The sequence below is a fragment of the Sinocyclocheilus rhinocerous genome, unplaced genomic scaffold (genome assembly GCF_001515625.1).
Source record: "Sinocyclocheilus rhinocerous isolate Xijiao unplaced genomic scaffold, SAMN03320098_v1.1 scaffold273, whole genome shotgun sequence".
Lineage (NCBI taxonomy): Eukaryota > Metazoa > Chordata > Actinopteri > Cypriniformes > Cyprinidae > Sinocyclocheilus > Sinocyclocheilus rhinocerous.
Window position 1 is genome coordinate 2,621,518 of NW_015656360.1, and position 13,913 is coordinate 2,635,430.

A 13,913-nucleotide genomic window follows, 5' to 3' on the forward strand; every position below is an offset into this window, starting at 1 on the left:
TTTTATTCCATTAAAAACATAAATAAAATAGTTTTGCTTATCTCACAATTTCCGAAAACAGAATGAAAGTGTTATAGTACCAGATAATACAAGATCAAGCGTTGGACATAATCAATATCTTTAAGCTAACGTGTAACTTAATTTTTCGCGGAACCTCAAACGCCCCCTTGCGGTCTCTGGACCCAACTTCGAAAATCCTTGGTTTGAGCTACTTAAATGGGCCTGCAACTCATACCATGAATGCTTTAGAGACTGGACTCGTGTAGTGTGTGTTCATTGAGTAATAACCAGGTCCGCATCCATCTTTTTAATGAGTCTAGTTTGAGCGGCCTTGAAACTGCCCTCCAAAAATTCTTCGCTTGTTTTGATCATTCAAGTCTTGAAGGAAGGGGGGCTTGAAACAGTTCAACCTCCTTGTTCCATAATTGGTTTTGTAGAGCTGGCAAGGAGCCAAAGTGTTTACATGGAATTGATTGACACTTCTGTAGACCAATCATATGCTCCGTTGTGGAACGCGTCGGGTGAGATTCGCGGAGGCGGAGCTTTGTTAAACAATGCTTGTTTCATTGCAGAAGAGTTTACCGAGAGCTACAGTGGTTTGAGCACAGGGCCTTCCCCCCGTATGTGCTTTCGCTCTGCGTATCTACGGATGGTTTGTAAATGGAGAATAAGAAATTTTCCACCACACGTCTCCGGATTTTGCGACGAAACTGGATTTTATAAACTGAGTCGTCATTTCAAGTAAGACGTCGCCAGCTATCATTCCGCACACAGTAACAATGTTTATGAAGCAAAATCCGAGACACTTTATAAAAACAATGTGCTGTTTTCGCGGTGAAAAGGCGGGGGATAGTTTGGCTTACAAGGTTTAATAGTGCTTTATCTGCAACTCACTAAAACGCTGTGTTCGAAAGATTAACGTTTGGGCGGAAAAGTTTCGTTGCTGGAAATGGAAACGGGAAAGTTTGAAACGTGGCTCTCGATCGGGTTTGTGTTGCCATCATGAAGCATGGCTGGATAACATGCGCACATCTAAACTTGGATTCGTCCTTATTTTCAGTCGTGTTTTGATACCAGTTATTTAATCTCGACATTTGCAGCGACATTCACGCTAGTAAAAGTTGCCATGTGAGAAGGTCAGACGTTTGAATACGGCATTATGTAATTTTTTGTTTTCGTTAACAATAATAACGAAAGTAATACGTGAAATCATGTTTGGAAAAGAAGTGGAACCACCTCATCAAATCATAGTCCTGTAACATTAACCATTTGTTTTAAATTAATAACGCCTAAACCTTCAGGCTGCAGTGACAAACTGTTCAGCAAGGTATTGCTTCTTGTAGCCTATATGCATGTTTCTGGGATACTACCGTGATAATGTACTTATCTAGATATTAAAACAAACTTAAATGCGTTATGCCGTAGCCCATTTGGAGTAGATAAACCTGGTTTGTTTGCAGACAAACGTTTCGGCAGAGGTCAATAATCCAGTCCGTTAAAAGGCAGCATACAAGAAACAAGCAAGAAAAAGAAAAGAAAAAAACTTGTTTTACAATCATTAACAGGTTTAGATCACCAAAATCGCCAGTGGTGGTGGTTAAATTCGTCCGTTTTATAAAATTTTGTTTTACTGTTACGTGCACGTCGCGTGTTTTAAACACATGCGGACTGTCCGCTCTTGACAGTTTATATACGGACAATTATAAATATGTTTGTAATCCGTTTGAATCAACCTATAGGTCACTTTGCGCGAACGATCGGTCAAGTCTTCACCAAAAGGCTGGATTTTCGCCCGATAGACTGCCTGCAAGCAGATTACGAGAGGCATTACCGTCTGTTTATCCTAAAACGGACTTTTCGCGAGTGATATTAAACGTTTTGATGTCTGTTTGCATTCTCACCGCTCGCACTAGAGAAGATTACTCTCTTTTTCCAGTGATCTAGTTGAGATTAAAACTGCGTCATTAAATGACAGCACTGCTTGTGTTCATCTCCGTATAATTTTGGATTCATTTCAGTGGTGATCTGCACCTATCGAGACTATTTCTTCTTCTGTTTTGTTTTTGTAGGTCGGCAGAATGCCGGATAAGGACACTGATTTGCCTAGGAATCTAGGGACATTATAGCCATTAAGACTGGCTTATTCGGATTTACCCGATCGGACTGTTTCTTTGATCAAGTTGGATCATTGTGGATGATGGATGGCCGAGACTTCGGACCCCCCAGATCTGTTCACGTACCGCCGCCCCTTCTCTCGGGGTTGCCCATGGAGTCACACCGACTCGGCGCGGCCGCTGCGGCCGGTAGAATGCCACCGTCTCCCGGTCATCTGGGCGCGGGGCACCCGGCGGCTCTGCACACTGGAAAATATCTCTCATCGGCCATGAACCTACATTCTCACCACAGTAAGTGCAGTTTTATTTTGTTTTGTTTTTTCATCATTTTAGCAAACGGCAATTAAAAAAATGTCACTAACTTTTTTTTTTTTGCGTTTTGTAAACGATCTGCAGTTCTGTTTTTCACATGTTAAATCGCTTGGCAAGACTTTACGGAAACATGGGGAGGTATGAATGATGTTTAATAATACCAATAATGATTTAATACTTCTGTTTAAATTAATGCGGATGGTATATGTGCGCGAATACGCTACTTATAAAACACGTATAAAATACGAGTAATGATTCGTCTTAATATATACTATTCACAAAACCGGACTCGCCTTCGCATTTACATTGGCCTTCAGATGTACTCAAACATTTATGAGAGCAGTTGTTTTTAAAAGCAGTGCGTTATCAGCGCTCAAATCACCCGTACAATTCTTCTCTCCTCGCTCGCAAACAACACTAAAGAAAAATGCTAAAACCGTGGAAAGTAATGCATGTTGGCGCAAGTTGAATTATTCAGCTGTTTGAGTAAAACACAAGGTGTCTTTTGGGCAAAAGACCTAATGTTTCAACTAGCATCTAATGAAAATCGACAATATAGATTCATGACCGAAATTGCCCCATATGTTTTCCATCACTCCCCCTCTCTGGCTGGGGCAAACACTACAATTATTGCTCTTCCCGAGTGAACTATTGCCTTCCCTGTCACTCAGTTATGTCACAGTGTCTGACCTTGTGTTTTGAAATGCTCTTTAAAAGTCTACACTGCATATTAAAGAAAAATTATTTTTGCCAAGATGTTGCATTTCGTTCTGTAAATGTGATGTTATTCAGATGCATATAGCTGAATTTTCCGTAGTAACTATGTTGTATGGTCATGTGATTTAGTCATAATATATATTTTTTTGTAGTTGTCTTTATTAGGAAACAGAGATCTGTACGTTGTGGTCATTATAAGATGACTGAAGTATTACCCAAATAATTTAAGTTGAAAATATAATGAAAATGTCACACTTAATGACCCTTCTCAGGAAAAATCCAATAATTTGTGCTGCGGATAAGCGTTGGGCCATTTTTTGGTGTGCGTTTAATAACTGGATGCTAAAAAAACATTGATGTGATGTCTTAAAGACTGCAAAAAAGCTTTATTGCGAGGATATTGAGTTCAGAGAAAGAACTGTTGGTGTATTATGTTTCTGCAGCTAATAGATTTGAGGTTCTATTACTGTCTCAGTCAGTTATTGTGAAATGGTGGTTTCTGTCATGTGCAGTAATTGAAATGAATGTGTTACAGTTACAGGGGCGCGAGAAGATGTTTTCGGTTGGGGGTGCTGTGTGAAAGGGGGGTGGGGGGGCAAGGCACCTCATTTGACAACTCCACAAAGCACTACAAGCGCGTCGATATGAACACTCGTTTAAGTGGCATACAAACTGGGAAATTTGACTGCATATCACATTTTTGAAATTATCGACAGTAGCTGATCAATCTCGGGGGTTGGGCTGGATGCCTATTTTGGAAAGTTTTTGCTGGGATGGGCATTTAAAAAAATCTGAAATTCGCTTTTGCGCCATTATCTCCTTGTATTAAAGTTAATCTTGTTCGCATTCTGTATAGTTCATGTCTGATACATGCGCCAGCGTCACGTGTTTATCACGTAGATTATCACGAATGACAACAGTGCTGGCATTGTTTGTTGAAAAAAATCAGTGGTTTTCCAGTGTAGTAACTATGTGAAAAAGTGATTGTGTTATTTCACTAGTATATTGTTGATTTTATATATATATATATATATATATATGTATGTGTGTGTGTGTGTGAATGAAGTTCCAGACTTTTTTCTTTGACTAGATGTAACATTCTGCAGATGTCAGAGAACCTTTAGATCTATGAAGAAAGGAGATTTTACTTTTAGGGGTGTGTAGATGTCAGCAGTTTGCCATGCATATTTCCCATCTACCTGAGAGAGCTTTGTATTAGTTCTAGTCGCCCTCACCCTAACCTTCAACTACCATGACATTTTTTTACATGGTGTTATTGGATGCTTTATACTGATAAGATTTGGATAGTGTAATAAATTGTCACTGCATTTGGCAGCACTTTATCCTTATTGGATGATTACCTTTCAGAGATGATTGTTTTATTATTATTGCCCAGAGCTTTGATGAGTCATCTAGTTCTTTAAAAAAAATTTAAAAAAGTATTTTGTTGTGTGTGTGTGCGCATGCACGTCTCTCTTTATCGTGCAATTTCTTGTGTACAAGAATCAATAGAAACAAGACCTTCAAAGGGTATTTGGTGCTATTTTTTCATGAGCCCAAATAGGGCTGCACGATTAATCAAATGCGATTGTCATGCGCATTTTGATAGTAATGCCGGTTCTGTAATCAGCAGGAAATCATAACCACGTGCTTTCAGATGGAGCAGAATTTACTACACATAGCCGTAGTTCACTGACAAGTTACGCAACAAAAAAAAATCGCAGATGATTTTGCCCAAATATGTGCTTTTTTAAATCTTCCAATACATGTGCTAAAACATTTTTTGTGGCACTAAACAACCACACAGTGTCTTTGATGTAATTCTGTAAAAAATGTAATTCTGAAAATATTATATAAGTGCAATTATTTTTAAAATCTACTCCTTGCAAGTGGTCATCACACTGACTTTGTCAATGACATGTTTGTTTGTATTTAGCGACTTTTTCATAAATGGTCTTCATATGTAGCTGTAATGAGTGGCGGATACATAATGTTTATGGAATGACTCAGTTTCCTGGGAATTGCCTGAACATTCCATTCTTTCCAATAATAACTGTTCAATAGCCAAATTTCCTCTCTTTGAAAGAGAAAACAGATTTCGGTCTCTTGTTCTGTTGGTTCACCAGATTCTATGGAATATGTTGTTTTTGTGACTAGATACATTAGTTACTGAACAGGATAGATGTAGTTTTTGGAGGAGTTAAGAGCAGCATGTATGTGCGCTGTAACTCGAATTTGTTCACCGTTCAGTATGGGGCACAATGTTGGGAAGTGAGCTTTTTAAATTATATTTTCAAGCACTTTGTACACTGACATGTTGAAATTGTAAGGAAGGCTGCTTTTGAACCCCAGTCTCAGCGCCAGATAACAAAGGATGGTGGCTTCTGGTTTGTTGGATTTAAACCAAGTCACATGGTGAAAGACTCGAGGGGCATGTGAGCAAAACTTCATGACTGGAATTTCATGTGGAGTGTATGAAAATATGTACATGTGGGGTGGAAAGAAAACAATCTCAGTTTGTGCCATATGTGTGCTTCCCAACAGGTTCAGAACTGTACTGGTTTTCACCCAGCTGTTCGTCATACTGCATTACTTACTGTAAGGCTTTGTAGAATTGTCTAGAAAAAAAAAGAATGACATCAGTAGTTGTGGTGAGGATAGAAGCGTGTAAATGAGTGATTTAGTTCATAGTAATGTTTGTCTCTTAAACTTGAGAAGAGTAGATGTTTGAGCAAGCTAAATGAAGTGTAAATGTGGCTCTGTTTTGGGAAAGGGGTGGGTGTACCTTTTGGAGTTTTTGCACCAGCTTGTGAAGCAAACATGTACAACATTGAACACTCGTTCCAAAAATTTCACGCATGAATCCAACTCACCAGATGGCTGTTATTCTTGGATTTCAAAGTGACAACATTTTTTCCCTTAACTTTAATGCGTTACATTGCTGTTATGGAAAGCTTTTACTGAAATGTGGTTGCAGAGCATTTCTATAGGAAGTGCATTTTTTCCACAGGACTTATCTGTAATTTGTCTTAATGGCAACCATTTTTCTGCAATCTGACAAGGGCCCTTTGCATTGCACACATTGTTTATGAACTGTAAATCATCATAATGTTAATAGAATTGCAGGGGTTGGAGTTTTGTTTTAACTTCCAAAATATGGTTAAGGTTTATCTCTGCCTTTTATGTAACTGATTCTTAGACGGTTAGTACATTTACCTACTCATTTGATTCGCTTCTAAAGATCAACTGATTCAAATATGTTTTGAACACCTCTTGATATTTACAGTGCAGCAATTTAAAACAGACCTGTAAACATGGCAGAAATTATATGAATCATCACCTAAAGTTGGAAAGTAGGAAATGGCAGCGGATTTTGAGAGCTTATAGAGATGGTTTGAGAAACATGAATCCAGGAGCATTTTATAGGTAGGCTATATAATATAATCTGCCCATCTGCTGGTCTTCACATTTAACACTGAACATCCCACTGAAGAAGGAATGTAGCAAAGCATTATGCATAACAGCACAAATTTCTACAACATTACATTTTAGTCTTCTTTGTCATATAAATTGCATTATATAAAATAATGTAATTAACCCTCTGGGGTCCGAGGGTGTTTTAGGGCCTGGAAAAGTTTTGACATGCCCTGACATTCGATTGATCTAGATGAATATACTCACGTTTCATGATACTGTAGTTTAGGGACATTAGAATCAACATGATTGTTCTATAGTTGGGAAGGAGGATGAAAGAGAACAAGTTTAAATTGTGTAATGCTCGATGTCTGTGTAATGGCTGACATGTTCGGAGATTTTTAAAGGATATTAATCTGAAGATTAAATGGCTTCCTGAACCTCAGAGAATGATTCACCAAGTTCGTTTTGACCTGCATTTTCTGGTTGATGGTTTTTCCTTTCTCATTGTCCTCGAGTCAGATTGTCTTGTTCAGACTGAACGAGCATCCATAATTTTTTACTTCCTTGTCTTATATCAGTAATGCCAGCCTTAGTAATTGTAATAGCCTTACTAATAGGGGGACGTTAATGATTGTTGAACATGCTGAAACATAATGCACGAAACGTGCCTTTCTACTCCACAGCCCACTCGTTTAACAGGGTTCCCATGCATCATGGGAAAATGCAAATCTTCGCTTGATATGCCTTTGAAGTGCGCTGCCTTTTGGAATTTACAATTGATCGATTTTCATATGGCGCATAAGAGGATCCCGGGGTTGCAGCCCTGCTGGTGGTTTATGGGCTGTTTTTAATAGAGGACCCTGGTGTTTGGCCTCAAGATAGGAGTGACTGCCTCCACATGGTTCACTCCCCTCTAGATTTTGGGGTTTGTTTTATTGATTCCATTAGAGCACCCTCTTTTTGCTAAAACCCCAAATGGCAGCTCGGTTTTATGTGCTTTTTTTTTTTTGTGAAGAACTATCTTTCCTGTTGTTACAGCAGTTTGCGAGTATCCAGAGCCGGGCATGAACGTTTCTGTTGTTACATTTGTTATTTCAGCCATTTCCTTTTAATAAGCTGTATGCTATACCATCGTTTTGATGACTCCTAAAAAAATGGCTGCGCTGCCTTAATCAGGAAGGGAACAAACCCTCATTTATAACCTGAAGGGTGTTTTTAGGGGGGGAAACCCACTTGTAAAAATGGCCTTTGCCATTCAGGTGTTATCCTTTCCCGCTCTGTATGCTGAGGCTTCAAGGTTACAGGAACCTTCCTATAAAGAGCACAGAGGTAGAAAGAGCTATACCAGTGATCGTTGCCATTTTTTTTTAGCAACGGGATGTGGCAAGAGCCGAGTTAATGTGTGACCGTCCTCGCTGCTGTCTGGTTCTATCACAGCAGTGGAACTTACTCTGGACTGCCTACAGCGTGGGCCAGCAGCGGGCCGTAGTAGACCGTATGAGACCTGTCCCTCATTGTGATCTACTGTGACAGGCGAGGAGCTCAGCTGCAAGGGTGAATGGTAAAATGCAGGAGTCCAACCCCCTTTCGTCCTGAGTGGTATGGCAGGAGCGAAGGGACTAATGGAAAGAGAGCAGGAGGGGGGAGGATGTGTGTAAACATCCTGCAGCCTTGACTTTCCTCTGAATTAAACATAAAGTGTTTAGTGTCCTGGCGCGCAGACCCCATTTGCTCATCCTACATGGGTTATGCGCTGTGCACATTTGAAATAAACTGCCCCGGCTGTTAGATGTACTCATGTGAGTGTGTTTTATGAGGAGTGCTGGGGTCTCACTGGAGGGTGTTTGCAGCTTTATTTTTTCCTGTTTTAAGTAACCGGATGATTTTGAGTTTTTTTTTTTTTTTTTTTTTCTTTCTTTCTTTCTTTCTTTTTTGTTTTTTTGTTATTTGAAGCCTTTTTCTCTGAACGTTTGATCTTTAGTCTTCCTTCATAATGCTGCTCAAAAAAATCCTGGGAGGGCCAGGAACTAATACAAAATTCCCTTTAGAATGATCCCAATGTAGGAAATGGAACATCCTTGATTTAACATCTGCAAGAAGTGGCAGTGGGGGAAAAATGTTATTAAAATGTAATTTGACTGTAAGTGATTGGAAGGCTGATAAGATCAAGTTTCTATGTTGCAGAACCTCATGGCCTAAAATAACTACAGTGTGTCTGTGCTGTCTAATTTGGATCTCTTTGCTAAAGGACAACTGAAATAGCCAGCTGATTTATGCCACGTTTAGGTTTGCTCGCTTCACATTTATTATTGGGATTTTAGATATTTACTTTTTTTGCATCACTATACCAAGTTGCTGTACAATAACAATAAGTAATAATGTATTATATTATATTGTATTACACTATATTGCATTGTATTATATTACATTATATTAGGGTTCAGTTATGTTAGCTCATATTATTATTATTATTATTATTATTTTATTTTATTTTTTCTTCAGGTTTGATTTTCAAACCTTTGCCCCAGTGATTGCTTTTCTAGAAGTTTAAAAAAATAATAATTTTGTATCTAAAAATAATTTTATAGGATGATAATGGCATTTTACAGTACATTGAGTCACTAGCAGTAATCATTATTGTTCTCAACTGAAGTTGATGAGACTGCATGTGCACACAGGTCTGAAGGATGGGCCAAACGGCAGTGAGGGTGGTGTTGGGGCCGGCCGGCCGGCCTGCGTGAGGATGGGGTAGTTTGTGTCGGGGGAAGGGCCACACAGGGTAGCAGTGACCTGACCTGGGATTAGGCTGTGCCTCTGAAAAGCTAACAAAGGATGTGAAATGAAAGCCAGCACTGCAGCCCTGCTCTCATATCACTGACTCCAGTTACAGTGCCTGCAACAAAGTGCTGAAGACGCTCGTACAATTTTAGCTTGTCCAGTTGTGAAAAATGTTGTATTCATTTAGTTTCCTTAATTACATAGATTATTAGTGCAATTTTTTTTCTTTAAATGTGCAGTTAAGTAACTAGTTTTACATTTGAGTAATCTTGGTAAAGCATTACATTTATTAGTGTTATTTATTAGAGTTCTCATAAACCGTTACTAGGCATGCCATATATGAAGCTGCATTCATCAGCTGCCATGTATGAAGTTTAAGAAGGAAAAAAAATACTATCTGAATTGGATTTTGTTAAACTAGAACTTGCAGTACAGCAGCAGTTTGAAGAAATTTCCATTGGTCCGGAATGTTATACTTAAATGGTCATTTTTTTTTTTTTTTCATTATTTAGAAATGTATTACATTTTTATTTATTATAAATGTATTCTTTGACCATTGTTTTTATTTTTATTCTTTAATATTAATAACAACATTAATAATTCACAGGAACCTTTTTTTTTTTCTCCTGAGGCGTTTGTCGTCATGTGCTAATTTGTGTGAGGAAAGATGAAAGGGTCAGGTGAAATCACAGCACCCTGTGTAATATCTGGAATGGTGGGATCTTGAATTTGGACACAAAGCCTTATTTTCCATGTCACTGATGTACAATGCTGTTCTTGTATAATGAAAAGGTGATGAGCAGCTTTTCTTCAGTGCAGATATTAATGTTAGTAGGGCAGTACGTTACATCACACAGCTGTTTGAAGTAGATATGATTGGAAAGCTGCCACATAATACAGAGCTGCCTCTGTGTTTTTATTCCATGCTGTGTTTTTTTTTTGTCTATTTTTTTTCATGTTTCATTGTGGGCAAGAAATTGCAAAATTTCATTGAATGCGCACATCATTCTTTGGCTGCAAGGTCACGGCTCTGGCTGCTGGCAGCACCTTAAAAAGACACGCTGTGAACAAATGCTACTTTTGTAACTTTAACAGCATTCTGTCTTGAAAGGAAGGATTGAATGTTGATGGTCACAAATGTGCTTGACCTTTCTATTGCTGGCTCATGATTCTGCCTCTCCTGGTAACCAATCAGGCGTTGGGTGGAGCTCAAAGGAATATCCTCTGACAGCAATAGAACACATAGTTTATTTAAATTATAGATTTAGTTGAGTCTTTGTACTTCAACTCTGTTTAAATAATAAAGAAAAGTACGTTTTGTCCTGAATCATATTTACTTCCCATATGCTTCGAGTACGTATTATTCTGCTCAGACTAAAGGACAAACTCTGCATGCAAAACTAAACATTCACTATTGTATACAACAAAGGGCCATGTATAATCCTTGCCATTTTCTAGGATGAATTGCTGCCCCGACACATTGTTTAACACCGTTGTAGGCTCGGTAGTTGAATAGGCAGCGATGCCTGAACTTGACGCGTAGAAGCTTGTTTATTAGACAAAGATTACCTCAGTACGTTGGATTTACCACTATAGGCAGCAATTATTTTGTCACTCTTTTCCTGTCAAAACATCTGAACAAAAGTTTCCGGTTTCCCCATGATGAGTGAATTGGTCTGCTGAGCATGCTTTACGTCTACTGCATTCTAATGTCTATCATAATGTCGTCTATTGTCGTGTGGGAGTGCTCTTTATGTTTTTGCAGTGCGAGTGAGGTGCAGGAATTCAGTGTATTGTATAAGATCCAGGTTGACTTGTTAGAACTGGTACATTTTGACATGTTTTGTTTCTTTGCAGGTGATACATTGAGCTGAGGTAGAACCCCAAATTACTTGTTTTCCATTGGGCCATTAAAATGTGCCGAACTTAATAGATAGGAATGCTTACAAAAATATCTCTACAAAAACATCAGGGAGATTTAAAGAAAAACCCAACTACTTAAATTGATGCTTTCCCCAAGTGAGTGTTGTTTGCTCAACAAGGATGGTGTTTAATTCTTAATGGTAGGCTAGTAGTAAAAGTCGAACAGCTGTTTTCCACCATAATCACTGGACTACCAGTAGGGTAAGTTAAAAGGAACTGCCACGTAAACTTTTTCTTTTTCTTTTTAATGGCAGAAACTAGCAAGGACCTTGTTAGATCTCTGTTTTGATTTCGTGCAATGATTTTTGCTCTTCTGTTATGTATTTGGGTATCAAAACAATAAGAGAAATAAATGAATAATTCCAGTTTTTAAAATGCTGCAACCTTGAGTAGAAGATGATATTGTAAGATATTAGGGTTTAGTGTGATAAAAATATAATTTAGTGTCTGCTATTGGTCGACAAACAGATGTTTCCATTGATTGAAACAATGTTGCTATGTTAGAATAATCGTTGCATGTTGCTCTTAGTTTTAGTATTGTTTTTTAAATACAGTTGTGTCTGCACATTAGAGTCGGCATGAAATGGAAATTGCAACCAACTTTCATATTTTAACATATTTGTGGAACTGCTTGTCATTCTAGGAAAAAAAATGTATGAGGGGGACCTTTGATTTTAGGTAGGAAAGAACGAATATTAACTTTCTGCATTTCACCATTAAAATGTATTTTATACTTTTTATTTATATATATATATATATATATATATATTTTTCAGAGCAGGTGGTGGGCTTTGAAGGACCAGTTAAGAGTGGCTCTGAGTATTTTAATGGTCCGGTTTTCTTTGCCTCAGTTTAAGACCTTCTAATTGGTGTCTCTCTTTTCTCTAATTTACAACAGTTCTTTCTGAATTGTTTTTAAGGGTCTGGCTTTAATAATAAGGGGTGTTGGTTGGGGAATTGCGAAAGCTCACCGCAAGGCCTGTTGGGTTGCAGTTGAGTTGAGCAACATAAGCAATTAGGAAATTCCTGTGTCTTATTCAGCTGGTCTCTGACTGTGGCCATTTCGTTTGGAGGAGGAAAATAGTTGAATCCTTCTGAAAAACTCTCATGTTAAGGAATTGAACTATTTCTGACCTACTGAACTTCTTGTGTTTTTCTTCATGCATCTGAGATGATAACTGTGAGCGCTATAAAGCTGAGTGATTGGAAACAATTAACATGCCCTGCAAACTCTGGGTTCAGAGGGATTATATGGCACTGGAAAATGTTTGCAGATGGGATATGAATATTTCAGAGAAAATGTGAAACAACTGGCTTTGTAAATTCCCATTGAGACCTCCTTGGATGTACTTCTAGGTAAACAATCTTGCGGCACTGATCAGGGCAACAGTTTTTGGTTGCTGTTGTGTTGTGGTTCTCACACTGCGCTCAGAAACTGCACGCAGACACAATGCTAGCTTTGAGGTTTTGTTTTATTTATTTGACAGGAGCTGCTGCTTATGTTACAGGCCGTGGCGCAGACATGACTGTGATTCCTTTTCGAGTGGAGCGTTCACCCTACAGAAATGTCGAAAGAGAACTTGTTGTCAGCCAAAACTTAATAATATGCAAGAATATTTACTGTAAGTGACCCAAATGTCTGGACAAACTTGTGATTCAGTCATTCCAGCCGCACACAAAAGTGAAGTACACAGCCATAGACAAGCATGGACCATATTGAAAAGCTTTAGGATGTGATGTGGGGCCATCACTGGATGCCACCTCTTTAAAATATCATGAAGTTCATCACATTTCAGTTTTGTCCTCATGCTCTCGGATATGGAAAGGAAACACAAAGATGACTTTTTGAAAGAGTTTAGGCAAAGCCCTTTCCTATTTTAATACGTCAATACACACATGCACAAAAAATGGCCAATGCAGAAATGAGGTGGGATTGACATGGGAATTGCATAACTTGATTGACCTACACAGAGCATTGAAATCAACCTGAATGAACACCTTTGGGATGAAGCTGAATGCCCGCTAGCCTGTCTGACATTAATGTTCTTGGACTGGATGGAGCCAAATCCCATTCCAACAAAAATGTAGCCTCAAATAGAGACTAGGCATGCAAAAATGTATTCCTATGCTTTGACCTGATAATTAAGAAAAATCATTCAGTAACTGACTAATAACCCTTTCTTTGCCGTTAAAGTGAAATTACTTAACCTAAACATAGGAGTCTGATAAAAATGCTCATATAGGGCTGGGCAATATGGCCAAAAAAATTATCGCGATAATTTTTTTCATATCAGTCGATTATCGATAATTATCACGATAAATGTCAAATCTTTTTCTTTCAAGTTTAAAGCCACATTTTTGCTCCAAAGTGAAAGTTGTAGAAACCAGACCATTAATTTTCCTTAAAATAAATATCTTAATAGAAAAATGTATTTCTTCGTTTCTGCATGTTCTAATGAGTGATATTGTTTCAAATCAAGAAACGGGTTTGGGTTGCCTGATAATATTAATAAAAATATCACTTTTTGCACCTCAATACCATGGTAAAAATATAACTACACTCTAAAAAATGCTGGGTTAAATACAACCCAGTGCTGGGTAAAATGGGGACAAACCCAGCAATTGGGTTGTTTTGACCCAGCGGTTGGGTTA

At 38.3% G+C, this 13,913-nt stretch overlaps 1 protein-coding gene across 4 annotated transcripts in view; it reads left to right on the forward strand.

Moving 5' to 3' along the window:
* The first annotated feature begins 556 nt into the window (after nucleotides 1-556).
* LOC107720058 (trinucleotide repeat-containing gene 18 protein-like) overlaps nucleotides 557-13,913 on the forward strand; it is a 70,352-nt gene continuing 56,995 nt past the window's right edge. For all 4 annotated transcript variants that reach the window (XM_016527652.1, XM_016527654.1, XM_016527653.1 and 1 more), the window contains exons 1-2: nucleotides 557-741; nucleotides 2,070-2,405. In XM_016527652.1, the coding sequence (XP_016383138.1) occupies nucleotides 2,195-2,405 (211 nt within the window). In that variant the 5' untranslated portion in view covers nucleotides 557-741; nucleotides 2,070-2,194. The remainder of the gene's footprint in view (nucleotides 742-2,069; nucleotides 2,406-13,913) is intronic.